Source organism: Clarias gariepinus, chromosome 7 (assembly GCF_024256425.1).
Source record: "Clarias gariepinus isolate MV-2021 ecotype Netherlands chromosome 7, CGAR_prim_01v2, whole genome shotgun sequence".
NCBI classification, from domain to species: Eukaryota; Metazoa; Chordata; class Actinopteri; order Siluriformes; family Clariidae; genus Clarias; species Clarias gariepinus.
Genome location: NC_071106.1, coordinates 15,264,614 through 15,281,315, shown reverse-complemented (window position 1 = coordinate 15,281,315; position 16,702 = coordinate 15,264,614). Strand labels below are relative to the sequence as shown.

General features: G+C 36.4%; 1 protein-coding gene across 1 annotated transcript in view; it reads left to right on the top strand.

Moving 5' to 3' along the window:
- The window catches only part of zgc:173742 (DNA topoisomerase I, mitochondrial), a 73,786-nt gene that overhangs the window by 46,041 nt on the left and 11,043 nt on the right, over positions 1-16,702 (top strand). Inside the window, exons 14-15 of the mRNA XM_053500610.1 lie at positions 2,171-2,356; positions 3,442-3,510. Coding sequence (XP_053356585.1) covers positions 2,171-2,356; positions 3,442-3,510 — 255 coding nt within the window. The remainder of the gene's footprint in view (positions 1-2,170; positions 2,357-3,441; positions 3,511-16,702) is intronic.

Below are 16,702 nucleotides of genomic sequence, written 5' to 3'. Positions count from 1 at the left end.
CTTCAGTTTATTGTTTTTGTTTCACTTATTGAAACTTTCATTAATTACACTATGTGCAAAGATTCATTTCATTGCATATCATGGAATTTTTATATATAGTTTATTAATTATATTTTTACCATGACCTTTAGGTTTGTTTCTGGGCTGTAGTGGTTTAAAAAAAGTGGGGATAAACTATGGATTATTTGATGAAGGTGGGGTGGACATCTGATATTTTTCTATATATGGATGAAAGGAATAAACATGGCTGAAGTCCATAAAGTTTATTAATCAGTTTAATTCATCGAGTATATAAAACAATGAAAGAGTATGAAAGTTTTTTAACATTTAGCTAAGTACAGATATAGGGAGCAAAGCGCAGAGCAGTAAGCAGGAACATCCGAACGGTAGTGAAGCCAGAAGTAATAAACTAAACCATGCAATGATGATAAAAAGTACTGTAGTGGACAGTGTGTCCAAAAAGCACAGGTGCTAATTATTAGTTATTTTTTATTAATTTTGTTAACATTCTGTTTATGGTCAAATCCTTTAAAGTTATTAAAAATGAGCTCTGTGTTGAGAACATTTTTTTGTGCAATAAATATTTTGATTGAAAAAAAAATGAGAATCTTGTTAGGAAATCGTGATCTCAATTACCATAGTACCAAATTGTGATTGACAGTTTAGCAAGGCCCTAGGTAAACAGTAGTCACAGGTGGATGAACACTTGGGAGGTGCGTAAGTGCTGTGCATTTAGCTTTCACTACAGTCCTGTAAATTCCTGACTAAATCAATCTAAAGCTATTTAAGCAAAATTGAGGCAAATCAGACAAACCTTATACTATTTATATTATAATATATTATTTAATATAATCGAAAACCGCAGTATCCAAAAATCAAATAGAATTATAGCTCTAAATATATCTGCTATGTCCATTGCATGCATATTTTATGTGAACAACATTAATGCACAGTTTTTTATATATATATATTTGAAACTAATATGCTTTTAAAATATGTATTTGTAAAGACTGAACTTAAGACAGAATTAGCATCACAAGCTTTCAGTCACTACACAGCAGTACACCTTAGTAAAACGTTTAGCCAGCGAACCGTCCAAATCCAGGTTGAGACCAAGATTTTTTTTTTCAGCTAAATTAATTAAACAAAATGTCTTTTTCAAAAGGAGGACAGAAAAAATTTCTCCTTGTCTGTGTAACTTGTCCACCCTAGTAAAGCATGAAGAGTTTAATTAGGCAGAAGCTTGAGGACACCTGACCATCACTCGCATACAGTCTGAGCTTTTAGAAATTGCAGACATTCCAGATTTAGTTCCCCTTTTCTGTTCTAATACAGTAATGTTCCATTCTTCTGCAAAGACTTTTAGTGCAACTGTGAGAATTTGTGCTTATTTAGTTGCAAGAGCATTAATGAGGTCAGTCACTGATGTTGAATAGGGAACATTTAGCGTTCCAGTTCATCCCCATGGTGTTTAGAGGACTTCTGTGCAGTCTACTTGGGTTCTTTCACTGCTAACGTGGTACATACACCACATGTTCACGGAGCTCATTTTGTGCACAGGGACATCGTCACGCCTCTCTAGTGAAGAAAATTGTAAGACTACATCATACTAAGGCATCTTATACGACTGTGTGCTCTGTGGATTAGGGGTGGTCAGATGACAATATACTTTTGGCCGTGTAGTGTACTTAAAATTATGGAATTCACTTGTTTGTCTAGTAAGTAACAATTCCAGCCTTCTTGAATTTTCAAGACCTTCTCAGAAGCACAACCTGACAGAGACCTGTCGTGTCAAGGACCAGTGACTAAGTTAACGTTTTAGTGCAGTCGCCCTGATGAACAAGACCCTAGATTTCTCCTGACTTCTTTAAACTTACTCTGTGGATATTCCACTACACAATATGTCACATTAATATTAATTTAACATATGGTTATATTTATTATTGATTTAATGGAACTTTTATTTAATTCTTAATTTTATTTTATTTTCTTGTTGTATTTCCTGCTTTTCTATTGCTTTTACATCCATTTTGCACCACATTACTAGGACTAAATACTTGAATGTGTTGTATTACTTGGCAATAAACCTGAATCTACTTCTGAATCAAGCCTCTTTGTGTGTGTGTGTGTGTGTGTGTGTGTGTGTGTGTGTGTGTGTGTGCACCTGCAGCTGGCTCTGAGAGCAGGTAATGAAAAGGAAGAGGGGGAGACGGCGGACACGGTGGGTTGCTGCTCTCTGCGTGTCGAGCACATTACCTTACACGACACACTCGATGGAGAGAAATGTGTGGTGGAGTTTGACTTCCTGGGTAAAGATTGCATCCGTTACTACAACAAGGTTCCTGTCTCGAAAAGGGTAAGAGGTCTTGTGCATAATCATTTTGCTGATCCCAGCATTTCTAGTTGCGATGCATGATGAATATTTTTTTCCCCATTAGTGGCCAACCCCGTCTCACACTGCGAGTCAGCTGGAGGTCTGGTGTACATGTTAAACTAGACATATTAAAGTAGCTTGAGCCATGTTTTTATTATTATGTATATATTAATTATATATAATATTATTATTATTATTATTTTATTTAATTTTTTGCTTCTTATTTGGTCATTTAAAATTTCACACTGACTTAGCGTGCATATATACGGATATGGGAGAAAAAACAAGAAGTTTGCTTCTGTCAAGCACTATTTGAAAACACTGGCTTTCATTATTTAAATGAGCACATTTAAACGAAAAGTCATCAGGTGAGAAATAATTAGCGCCCTGCATATTTAGCAGGTTTATTCAGAGTGAACGAGAGTTGTTGAAAATGTCAGATATAATTGAGAGGAGACGTAATTTGCAGCCACCCGTCTTTCCTCCATCACCATGAATAAGAAGCGGCTCTCCTGATCGTGGCATCTGGCGCCAGCAGATTCGATGACTGTGTCATATTAGTTTATTCCGTCTATCAATGTGTGTAATGATATGCTGCCGGAGGAACTTTTTCATCAGAAAAGCTGCGCGCGTGGCTGCCGTGGCACATCTCGATTGTGCGTATGGGGTGTATGGTAAAGTGTTGTAATGATGTGCGAAGCTGGGTGAGAAATACACCACCCACTATGAGGAGACTGACAGGTCCGTGAACAAGTCAATCACTGCCGCACTGTGTTCAATCAGCAAGCAAAGTAGATCCTGCCAGAACTCCCTGACTGCCTGGCAGCTTTGTCTGCTAGATGGCTGTTTTGTTTTTCTATTCTTTCTTTGTCCCCGCACTTGGCTGATTAATTAGTACCGCGCATATTTTAGCCGTTGGCGAGAATGGAAAAGAGGCGTTTTCAATTATATTTGACATTTCCACAAGGTCCTGTTTTCTTCATCTCCTTCTGAATAAACTCTTTGTAAGTGGTAAAGCCCCAGGTTTGATAAACATATTTAATTTTTTTTTTGTCTGTGTCATTCAGGTTTTCAAAAACCTCAAGCTTTTTATGCAAAACAAGCAAGAAGGAGATGACCTGTTTGATCAATTAAATGTGAGTACAAAGCTTCCTCTTTAGTCTAACTTTTCATAATTTCTCAGCCTTTTCTGCAGCGCCAAGGTGCTTTAGGGCTCTGAAACAGATTACGTCTTAAACTAAATGAGCGTGTGTATTAGCATATTATCTTAAGTCCAGTGTGAATATCAGCTCTGAGACCTGCAGAGACGGATCCTGACCAAAGTGGAGAACGGCGGAGAGGCAGGCCAGCTCGGTAATTGTAAGCACGACTACAGGGACATGGTAATTCGCTCTGTGCTGCACTTTGGCACTGAAAAGCACAGCCTTAAATCTCTGCCCTCCGCCAAGTAGCTCTACCGAGATTAGCACAAATCTTATTACATGCTGCTTGTGTGATACCTGAATCTGACATAGTTCATAGTAAGATATGTAACACACCGTGCTTCTCGTGCTACTGCACCACCAGTGTGTGTTGGATTTTTTTTCCCCTGGTCCTACAAGTGAGCCTGTATTTCTGCACATTTAAAATGATTACCTGAGGGTACGTATGAGTGCTTTCATGCTAAGCGTGTTCCAGTGGGAATTGAATTGAAATCTGGCTGCTTTTTTCTATTCCCTTCCAAAAAGAAAAAACAAGCTTTCTTACTTGTATCATTGAGCCAATCAGGTCACAGCTTAAGGGGCAAACGAGGAAAATCAACATGCAGAATGCTGGCTATAATAACAAATAATAATGATAGTAAAAGCATATGAAGATTTACAAGATGTGACACTGAATATAATTTGAAAACGGAAAACAAAACAGTATCCCAGCTAAGTAATGGGAAATTTATTGGTGTGAATAGGTTTCTGTAGTAGTTCTCAGTCAACCAAAACTTTTTTTTCACAATACATATGCTTCTAACATTTTCTAAGATTATTATTTTTTATTAGTAGTATTTCTATAACTTTTTTTAAAGGTGCATTATATTGAAAATAAATGTAAGTTAGTTTGTGAACAATGCCCTGCACTTACATCAGCTCCATGGTTTTCTGCATAATAGTAGAGTTGATCAACTTAAAGGTCCCATATTTTACTATTATTTAATCCAACACTTTTTGGATTATTTTAAACTTTTTCATTGTTGACAAGTTGCAGATTAAGGTCAGTGAGTTTACCAAATATAGTTTCTTGTCTAGTGTAATAATAGTTTGCAAAAATGTGCAAAAAATATATGTATAGAATATTTTAAAGACACGGATAAAGTTACAGTTCTTTTTTCCTTGAGGTACTGATACTTTAACTTGTAAGTTACCAATTCAGAGCACCATTTCAGAGCCACATCTACAGTAGGGAATTGCTGAGCTGAGCAGCATGGCAGAGGAGGGAATGTTCTTATGTGAGTACACATTGGGGTAAATCTAATTAGCATGTTAAATTCATGTACAATACAAAAATGAAATATTTTACATGAACAGAGACACATCTGAATCTCTAAAATTAACTAAAGTCTGGATTTTCCACAAAATGGTCTCATTTAATAATAATAATAATAATAATAATAATAATAATAATAAAATGCTGATGCATGTTTCAGGAAATTATAAATAACTTTTCGCATAAAGGTTCCCTGAATGAGCACTAACACTAAATAATATCATTAGAGTAGCACTGCATCATGAACTGTATGAAGCAAAAACGTAATTATTATCTTCATTAAAATTCAAAAGTAAACTGAGTTTGGTAAGCGATCAACATGATGAGACATTCTGGAATTAAAATATTTAATCATTTATTTGGTTTAAATCACAGATTTAATAAACGGTAAGCAGGAAGATTTTATTCCTTTTTAAACGAGCACACAAAGATACTTTGGGGAGTGAGGAAATTTAAAGCTAGCCTGGCTGAACCGAAGACATTTATGTGCATGTTGCCGTAAATTAGTGGTTAATAATTAAGTCACTAATTGAGCAGTTGTCTGCTCGGTTGTTTCCTTTTATTTAAAGTTCTGGGTTTTAATAGTGATTGAAAGAGCAGAATGAGGGCCAGAGGAAAGGAGCTGCTCATGGCCTTGTAGCTAGACCGTGGAAAATGAACATGGTGCTAAAGAATGAAAGAGCAACTATTTCAAGCCTGAAATGTTAAATAGTCTTGTCTGGGTAACTCAGTTGCCTACTCTGACATCCCACACATAACATTTCTTTTATTTTATACCCTAAATAATTTTCTATACAGTACCAGTCAAGAGTTTGGACACACCTTCTTATTTAATGGTTGGTTCGTATTTTCATTGTTTTCAACATCGTACATTAAGACTAAAGACATTAAAATTATGACAGAACAAATATGAAATTATGTGGTCAACAATATCTAAAATAAACAGAATATGTTTTATATCTTCAATTTTTCAGAGTAGCTTCCTTTTGCTTTGATGACCGCTTTGCACTCTCTCCGTCAGCCTCATAAGTCACCTGGAATGGTGGTGGAATGGAATGGAGGCCAGATTGTGCGATGCAGCACTCGCTCTCTCTCCTTCTTGGACAAATAGCTCTTGCATAACCTAGAGGTCTGTTTGGGGTTGTTGTCCTGTTGGGGAAAAAAAGTTATGGTCGCGTTAACCAGATGGGATGGCTTGTCGCTGCAAAATGCTGTGGCAACCCAGCACCATCGCACCTCTACATGCTTCACAGTGAGAATCACACATTCAGGAACCGTTTGTTCTCCCTCTCCATATCTAAGAAAGTCATGGCGGTTAGAATCAAAAATCTCACATTTGCACTTAAATGCATTCAGTGTTTTCTACTGATCTAATGTCCATCTTTAGTGTTTATTGGCACAAGCTAGTCTTTTCCTTTTCTTGTTCCTCTAAAGTAATAATTTCTTTGCCGCAGTTCCGCCATGAAGGCCTGACTCACACAATCTTCTCTGAACAGTGTATCTTGAAAATGACTGCCGCCTCAACTACGTGAAGTATTTTTGTGCGGTCTAATCTGAGATGCTATAAATTGGGGGTTTCCAAGCCTGGTCATTCTAAAAAAAAAAAAAAAACTATGCAGATTGACTGAATTTTATAAGAAAATGCCATAAATGTGTGCCAAGCTGTCCTCAAAGCTAAATATGGCTACTTTAGACCATGAAGTATAAAATGTATTCAAGGTTTGTTTACTTGTTTTACTTTGTTTTTTATTTTGTTGTTTACTTCAGTTTCAGTAGTTTTTTTTGTTTACTTTATAATATACATTTCTTTTATGGTTTAAATATCTTCAGTAGTTGTTAAATGTTGAAAATAATAAAAAATAAGGCTATTGACATAACCGCTGAAAAAGGTTGTGTGTCCAAACTTTTGAGTGATAACATCACGACATCATGATGTCTAGTTGCTGCTTCGATTTGGAACAACTTTCTGGGCCGTGTGAATAGTTAAGAGCATGCAACCTACAGGATTATAGAGAAATGGCAACATTTTCGCATTTTAATATCAGACACACACAAATAAAAAATTTACAAAAAAAACACATGCATTACTTGTGTCGCTTACTCAAAGCTCAGGGTCACAATGAAAGCCTGAGACAAGTTGTTGTGCTTTGGTGGTCACTGATAGGCAGAGTATGGTATTTTTGGATAAGTGGAGTGTGATTGCTTTGCATCAAATTGCCTGACTATTTTTCAAACAGTCTTTTGTGACGTGACAAAAAAAAAGTGTTTGCTATTTCGTCTTCCTTTATCTAGGTTGTCAGGCAATCTCATTATCGTCGATTTCCATTTTGTGGAGCGATCGAGTTCACACTAAACACACTAAAATTCTTTGCCAACTTCTCAGCCACAACAACTGCATATTGTTCTGCTAGCTGCTGCATCTTCTGGGTCTCATCTGAAATCTTGTTCTGCAGTATGCATCAGTACCATGAATTTTTTTAAACAAAAAATTTACCAGATAAGCTTTTAGGTAGCAAAATGTTTAACATGGTTAAATGTGAATTAAGGAGATACATCACAGATCAGTAATTTTTTTTTTCATAGTGTCCTTAAGATGTTCATGCACCTAAGCTGTTGGGCCCATTATTGATAAATTTAGCAAATAAATTTTAAATTAAGTGCATTAAATATTTACGTTAGTTACAGAGAAGTGTTGCCGTGTAAAAGATCAGGTTTGCTTTCCTTTCTAAAGAGCTCTAAAAATGTATAGAATAGTCTGAATTGAGTGCAGTAATGTTGAGGGATATGTTTGCCAAAATTACAACGTTCTAATTTAGGATCTGTTTACGTCAATAGCCTAGGAAGGGATTTTTTATAAAGCTGCGACCTAATCTCAGACCTCGTTTTGAAGCTGCCGGTTTGTTGGAGTCTTGAGCACAAAAATATCTTAAAATTGTTCTGAAATAGAAATTCATAAGTGTCTCTCCCTGTGTGTGAAGTTTGAAATCTTGAAGCAGCTTAAAGGGACAAAAAAAGGGATGCAGTCATGTACAAGATCACCACTATTGCTTCAGATTTTTATTCAGTTGTCCGAGTGTCTGTGTCTGTTTATGATCGTCTCAGGCATCGAGGTTATGTCTGAATAAAGCCGTGAGGAGCACTAAACGCCCTATATTTTTCTATTTCTTTAACAAGGTCCCCAAAAGTGTGTGTCTGTGTGTTCATGATGAAATTCCCCCGCTTTTTAAAAAAAAATAATAATAATTACTACAAACGTATTTCACTCCTCCTCCATATATTTCAGTGCCTATGTAAATAATAATGTTGAACCTCATCCGGTCGGAGAAGAACAGAGCTGAGCAAAGAGAAGACATCATCTCATATGATGTCACAATAGGGGAAAATCAAGAGTCACGGATTAATAAAAGCAGCAATTATTTAATATAATTTGTTTGTTTTTGATGGAAGACCTGACTGGAAAGTTGGCTTTAAAGGATTGGCAATTTGAGGAAGAGTGACCTCTAACGAGCGGTAATGCAACTTGCAGAATGCCAACCAAAGGTGCAGAGCAGCACTAAGACAGAACACTTGGAGAAGATAGTGTGTGTGAAAGTGCCAGATAAAAGCAGACAAAAAGTTCAAGACAAGATCAGGGAATAAAGCATTGAATTTTTTTTAGGAAGGAGAAAATCTTATTAGCTTGTTTAAGCCCTGTGCATGCTCACTGGAGACCCATCCGAATGTCTAAAAATGACTAAACAATGAATTTAGCATAATATTTCCACTTTAGCATAAAAGTGATTCATGTCTGAATGACAGAAAGCCATTGCTTTAACAGAACGATGGAACCAGCGATGTTACATAATTATTTTTTGGTAGCAGTAAGGGCTATACTCAATAATAGCTTTTTTTTATTATTTTCCTCACCCAGCTTAACCTTCTGTTTTATCGGTTTTATCAGGTCATTTGTATTGTAGAAAGATTCACATGAGCTCTTATTATTATTTTCACGATGCACAGTTTGCAGTCTGTTTTGCTTTGGTTGCCGTAATTAAGCACCGAATGCGTCATGTTATGTTGTCTGCTCAGAAACAGTAACAGTATAAACTAGACTTACACCATATTCTTTTTTTTTTTTTTAATGCAAATAAATGGGGATGTTAGCCGATTGTCATCTGATACCAACATCTGGATCGAGGAAACCCCAAACAAGATAAAGTGCAATGCAATTTGTAATCAAAAACCTTGAAGGCATTTTGGAAAAGGTGTGTGCATCACAGGCTTCAGCAGGCTGTCATGTAGTGCAAAGAATTTACAGTCTAGCACTAAACATGACACGTTTATTTAAGATGGTTAATTTGTAGAGTTACTGATGGCAAGACATGAGCTGTGATTTTTAGGTGGCTTAGCCAGCGCAGATGTAAACGGCCTTAAATTAAAGCTGACACACTGCACTAACTTGTTATTTTGGCTCTACACTCCAGCACATTAAAGGCACAGTGCACTGCAGTACACACACACAAAAGAAAAAAGTCACTGTCCAATTATTATGGAGTGTGCGAAAAAGAGAGAGAGAACGAATTGAGCTGCAGTATCTCTCAGGTCCAGATGTCCGTGATGATCCTGGCTTGCCTCTATGTTCTGTCAGGAGATCCAGCCAGGGTCATTAACACAGATAAACACACTCCAGTTAGCCGGGCCTGAGGATGCCAGAATGCACTCTCAGTTCACATCCTCCGCTTCGCTTTCATAGTCATTCAAGTGAATATATGCTATTATAGATCTGACGTATTGTTCCTGAACACACACTTCATCTGTATGAGCTACTCGACTGCACATCGAGGCGCGTCTGTCTCTCTTGTGACCGTTGTGAGATCAGGTGTGAGGTGTAGGTGTTTGGGGTGGATGCAATTTGCACGAAGGCGTCTGTGTCGGACTGTTCATTTACCCTGCAAGTACACAGCTGGTGTCATTACGCTTTAGTCTCCTCCTGAGCATCGCAACTGTTTTTCATTTCAAATGCAGACAGCGTGATGGCACACACCGCGCTTTTAAGATCATCCCCAAAGTGACCATTCAACCACGGTATAAACAATCTCTCGTCCTTCTGATAGATACAGAATTCTAGTAGCATGTCAACAGTTTCACACACTGTATCCCCCCAGCCTGTTACTTCTGTTGACTTCAGCTTTTTCTTCCAATCCCAGACAATCCTCAGCTGCTTTTAACCCAACACTCCAGGGGTCTCGTTTATCAAAGCGTGCGTAGAACAAGAACAGCCCATCCACACATAAACATTGTTAACTATCTGTTAGGGGTGTAACGATGCATTCCAGTCACAATTTGCTTTGATTCATGATAGCAGCTTCAGAATTTTGATTAGATTTAAGTCTCATAATAATTTAAACAAAGTTTGAATGAAGGAAAAATTATTTAGCCTTTTTTTTTATATCATGAAAAATGTCTGTGCTAATTTTCTGTTAGAAATTAGCTGTTCTTCGGGTTTTACATATAAATAATGCAGTACATAAATTCTCTAAAATATCTACTGAAATACAGTGAACACTTAAGCAGGAGAGCTCCGATGTTGGCTGAAAAGATTGATTTCTGCAGCCTGTGGTGGTGTTTGAAAGCTAGTAAAGAGTTCTTTTTAGCTGTTATAACCTGGGTGTGTAGGTGAAATGTGTTGTTACAATTCCGAGCTATTAAGCTGTCGCCTTTTACATCGGTAGGATCGGTCAGTTTTTGGGTATTGCAATTTTTAATGTGATTTATTTTAAGCAGGTATAATTCTTACAGGTTTACAGGTGAAATATATTTTAAAACGACTAAAAGTATCCAATGAACATTGAAATGCTGTGGAACTTGTGTTGCTGATTGTTTAAATATCATGTCCCATATAAATCAATTTACCTATTTCCAGTAGGTGATGATGTTGTGGCCTGTCCCACAACAAAATATTCGGTTTGTATTTTCTGCAAAAGCTGTGCTATATTCTTAAGTAATTTTGTAAACTTTAGACCATTTACCATTTGTAAGTTTCCTTACATTCAGTTAATTGAATTGAGCAACAAACAATCGCGCAGCTGTATTCAGAAGTGCCGTTCTTCATACTTTTCATGACGGAGCATGATCATAGTATAAATGAACTTTGTATAATAGGAATGAACTTTGAACTTTGTATAATAGGAAATTGAGATCGTCTGTCTTCACGTAGTACAAATCCATTATATGCTTTATGTATGGGGACCTACCGTACGATGCTAAATTTACTACTTTTTAGTAATTTTTACATTTAGACAGCTCTCCAGTGTATGTGTGCAGACACAAAATCTAAGAAAAATAACATTACATGCTTTTTGTCCAGTTTTGATTTTTGTATGGGCTTAATTTTTAAACAAAAAAATTTTAAACATAAGTACTTTTTCACCCCAAGTGACCACACGTAAGCAGATACGCTCCCCGGGCTTATTACTCCGCCCTGCTGTTCACAGCTCTGCAGTTCTTTTTTTCACTGTTGCTCAGCAGTAGCTCATTGCATAAACACAAAAAAGGAACGTTTGCAAAGGGAGTAAAATGGAAAGTTTGAGATATTTAAAAATAAATCTCTCAGAACTTTTTTTTTAACTTATTAAAGAAATATTAAAATATGGAACCTTTAATAGAATGCCGGAATCACGCAATGTCGTGATCAAATGTTTGCATCATCACACCCCTACTGTTTGTATTGTAGGGTAAGAAACCTGTTGGATGTTGCTGTGGCAATTTTTTTGCAAAGAGGAAAAATCTTTATTTAACTGCTCCGCTTTAAGGAACCATAAATATAACCGACGTAAACAAGGTTTGAAAATCAAGATTTTTATTTGCTTTTTATTTTATTTAATTTGCCATGACTGTCTTCTTGTAGAAATTGCAGCATCTAATACAAATGCTTCTGTCTAAAGATATCCTAAATCCTAGGCAAGTATGATTTCCTCACTCTGTGAATGTCACACTTAAATCATGTTTTTGAATAGCTATTCGCCTAATCAGTTTCATTTATAATCAGTTATCAGCTGTCAAATTGCCAGTGATGCCTCTGTGCCTCAGTCGGAATGAATTCGTCAAACTCCCCCAGACGCCCCCGCACCCTGCAACCCAATCATGATTGGCTATGCTTGGCAAATTATTAACATAGCAATGAGAAAGACGTAACACTTTTTTAGCTATTTAATTAGTTTCGTCCAGCTCCATCTTACACGGTAAATATTCACTTTCTACTGAACCTCCTTCTGCTGTGAAATCTGCAGATAGTTTTTGTTTTTCGTTGGTTGAATACAATGTGTAAGCATCGCGCAAGACAAATTCCTAATTATCCCCACATAATTGTTATCGTTGGTTTGAGATGCGCCATCTAAAGGATGTGTTTTGACACTTTTTGAGGTTTAGGATCATGAAGGTTTGGCTGGTCACATTTTCTTGTAAATGCATGTCTGTGTTTAGGTTCCCAGCAACACTCATGACACAATTAGCTATTTTTAGCAAGATCTACAGTAGTTGGCTCACTGAAGCCGTTAAATGTTCGACAGATTGATTTGTGGGTAAATGAGATTTCTTTACATGTTTGCTGAAAATTTATAGAAAAAGGCTGTGATTTGTTATCCTTAGTATTAGTCAAACAGGCTTTAAAAGTAGTTTGTTAGTACTTGGAAAAACTCAGACTTTATTGTGAAAGTTAGAAGTCTGATTTGCAGGATTATTTGGTTTTTTTTATTTTTGTATTTTCAGTTAAGGTTATTTTCAATTAAACTATCACACAAGTGGGAGTGTTCTTGTACTGAATATCATAGTCTATCGATTTCATGTATATAGATATCAAGCCATGCTGATATTCCTGACAACAGCATGTTCTCGAGTGTGATGGTGCTTTTATACAATAGTTACATTTATTATCAATTGATTTTTTGTTGTTGTTTGTTTATGAATTCCTCTGCCAACCCACATTTGACACACTAACTTGACAACTAACTGCGCCTGCCAGAGCTGGCAACTGACAGTTTGATCAACAGGTATGAAAGTAATTTCAGATGCTTACTGGTACAGTGGTACCTCTGTATATATACTTAATCCATTTAGAGTTCTTAAAGGGAAATTCCGTATTGTGAAACACATTTTCCCATAGGAAATAATGTAAATGCAGATAATCCGTTCCAGCCATCCAAAAATACCAACAATATTACCAATTTCCAACTTTATAATCATATTTCCATATTAAACAATCAAAACATTTAGAAAAGACATGTAAATGAAGTAAGTAAGTAAAAATTTATGATTCCTCTTTTCACCGGCCACTTTATTCTTGGGACTCATTGTGCTATGTCTTTACTAAATCTTGCACAAAATGCAAAAAACATACTTGCAAAAAATACATAAACTAGCTTCACTTTGTTTATGCCTAATGCAAACATTTTGAAAGGCTCCCGGACACACACGCAACTTAGCTGGCGTTTGGATCGGTTTTGTTCTGTTGCTTGTATGCCAAAAATGCTTTGTATGCCGAGGCAAATTTCTTAAGGTGAAAAATCTTTAAGCAGGACGTTAACATGCCGTGTTACCACTGTACTGTGTAGCCAAATAATACGCCAGAATAAGCCGAAATGACCCATGAAGGTGGTGGACAGTCCTGAGAAATTATTGAGATTTATTTCTATATATTTAGCTTTAGAACATTGGCTAACTTCTGGGGTTCCAGGGTTGAGTCCCAAGTAGTGTAAAATGGGCTTCAGAGGGGGATTGAAGATTAAGCCTTGTGTTAGAAGCTAGTTAGCTTTGTAGCTTGTCTTAGCCATGAAGAGAACAACACAGACGGTTCAGAGTTTGGTCAGACGGTTTGATCAACTTGGAAGCAATTATTACAGAGTCTGTGTTGTTTTAGATAATATAATGTTATCAGATGTGATTACTTGCTGAAAGTCCTTCTGTGATGGTTTTAAATGTGCGTTTTGGCAGGCAGCTGCTATCTCCGTACCGACCTACTTTCACCCATGCTGGTAAATAGTTTGTGTAGTTAGCGATTTGTTAGAATCATTGTAATGCAGTGATGTGTATATATACTGTTGTATAAATATATTTTATCACATCACCCAGTTTTACTCATCATCATTTGACAAGTCCCGTATAAAGGTTGTGTTGAATTAAGTAAAATCCCCTAAAATCTAATGGATTTGACAATCTACCTATGATTTACAGCTCCACAGATAAACTGCTCCCTGCTGAACAACATAGACATGTTCCTGTTGTTCCAACAAAGCCTCAGATAGGTGTTATAAAATGTACTCTTAAAATCCCCATGCTGTGCCTTTCACATAAAAAGTTATGGAAAAAAAACTGAATGTTTCCCTCATGAACAGTGGAACAGCAGGAAGCATCATAAATACCTTGATCCACTATATTTTATGGGCTATGTTTTATTTATGCTTTTGATTAATATAGAAATGCAGCTTGGTCATAAAGAAGCCAGATGTTGGAAATCATGAGTCAACAGCATGTTAGGATGCAGATGTAGCCAGGCGGTTGATTGAGCTGCCAGATTATCGGCATTTAGATACAACCAATCACTCATTCCTGGAGAAATACTCTTGCCTATGGCAGAATGCTAAACATGTTGGGGTTGAACCTGAGCAATAACATGCTTAGCTCTGATTGAACTGTAAATCACAGCATCCTTTAATATGTACAGAATAAAACGTGACTTAGTGTGCAGTTATAGAAAAGTAATCAACAATTATGTGGTGTGATGTTGATGCAACCTGAAGGCAGATTATTTTCAAATAATAGCACGTTCTAAATTGTTTATTTTTCTACATCACAAAAGATTATTATTTGCAATTTAAAATGATTAATTATGACATGGATAATTTCACTTATTTTTTTGTTTCTTGGTGTTAATAAAAAAAATAAAAAAAAACTGCCACTTGTCATGTTGCTGTGAAAGTGTTCTCTTTGTCTTGAAGACTTCACTTCAGGTCACAAAGCCTGAAGGAACAGCTTAACCACTTGAACTGGAGTGTCCTTTCAAAAATGCTTACAGAAAGTGCCACCATGTCAACAGACCAGGGATGAACTATGATTCGTTACAGCGCTAGTTGTTACTATAGAAATGGCAATGTGTTGTAAACAAGCACATTCGTATACGAGGTCTGTCCAGAAAAAGTCCAGCATTTGATCATTTAACATGAATGGTTTGCATGACATCAATGTAAACCGGAAGCCAAGGAGTGTGGACTGGAATGCACAATGACAACTTCACTATACTAGTCAATGGTACTTGATTGAGCATGTGCATTGTGTGGCCATTGCATTCAAAATTATTGAGTGATTAAAGCAACGAATCTCCATAACATTTAGCATTAGGCTTGAACATTGATTAGTCACTATCGATTTATAATCATTTGAATCACTATCAATTTCTAAATTATTTATTACCTTTATAGAGATGCAGTGGTCGATCAGCCAGTCACCGGAATTTGTTGTTTTTTAGATTAATCAGCCATGACCGATCATAGCCAACCGTTTGCTGAGTGCACAAGCTTGTGAGTGGTGCAACAGAAACTAGTTTTTATACCCACTCATTACACCCACTTACACCAGTTTTAACACAATACCACAAAACGAGCGCTTATTAGTCACAAAACACACGTGTTAGAAACTAAATGTACCCGCGTGCTCACAACTGCTGGACATGCGCTCAAAACTTTGGAGGCATTTGAGGCAGAAAACGTAACAATTTCTTAAAATTCTTATAGGTAGTACACTCTGAACTATTCACACATCTGGTGAAAGTTTTTTATTTTTTTTTATAATAATAATTGTCAGATGACATGCGTCCTATTCAATAAAAATGTATTTAATTTTAAGTTAGACTTTTAGTAATTGAAGTTTTTTTTAAATGCTGCGCTTGGTTTTTAAATTAAAATTTTTTTATAATGAATGGGCTATATTAAATTACTTATGTTCAATTCAGTTGTTAAGCTGTTGAATATAGCTAAAGTTGAATACTTTTGACTTCTGACTCAAATTCTTTTTAAAGGTTCTGAGTACTAAAATTGTAGCAAAATCTGAAAAAAATATAATATTAAATATAGAATATGTAAAAAAATCGCAATTTCAATTGAATCTGCATCTACTGTAGGTATCATGATGCATCAGGTGGTGACGGACGATTCCCATCTGTATAATAGTCATTACATAGCTGCATACTTTCCGGACAGACCTTTTGTCTCAGCATCGTGAGTTTGTAATGCCACAGCCATTCTCTTTGAGGAGGGGTGGCATACCTGCACTCTCACATCGATCATGGCGACCGATTATGGTCGTCTGTTCTCAGAATGTCTTTTACTATCACAACATTGCGTGAGCAGTAGTTGATCGGCTGGTGTCACTTGTCAGGGAGGAAGCATGTGATGGGCTTCGTCTTCCCTGATTGAAAGTTTTCGTCTGGATGGGAGAAAGTTTTTGTTCTAGCTGCAGCTGGAGAACCTTAATTAACACCTTCTGACTGGTCAGACCCGAGAATTGTTGTGGTGTGATGGTTTATAATGCACGGTTTTTAAATAAAGCAACATTTTTATTATAAAAATCTAATCATTTAGTCAATGCATCATTTAGGAAAATGCATTTAATCAGTTATATTTAAATGTGAATTAAGGTTTCAGTATGCAAATATTTCCCAGAAAATAATCACAAGATATTTTGAGATTTTTATGCAAAACTCATAAACAAAGAACGCTGAAACTGTGAAGCCAGATAAAATGTAGATTTAGAGCTTCCCCTGGTCTTACTGATAAATCTATT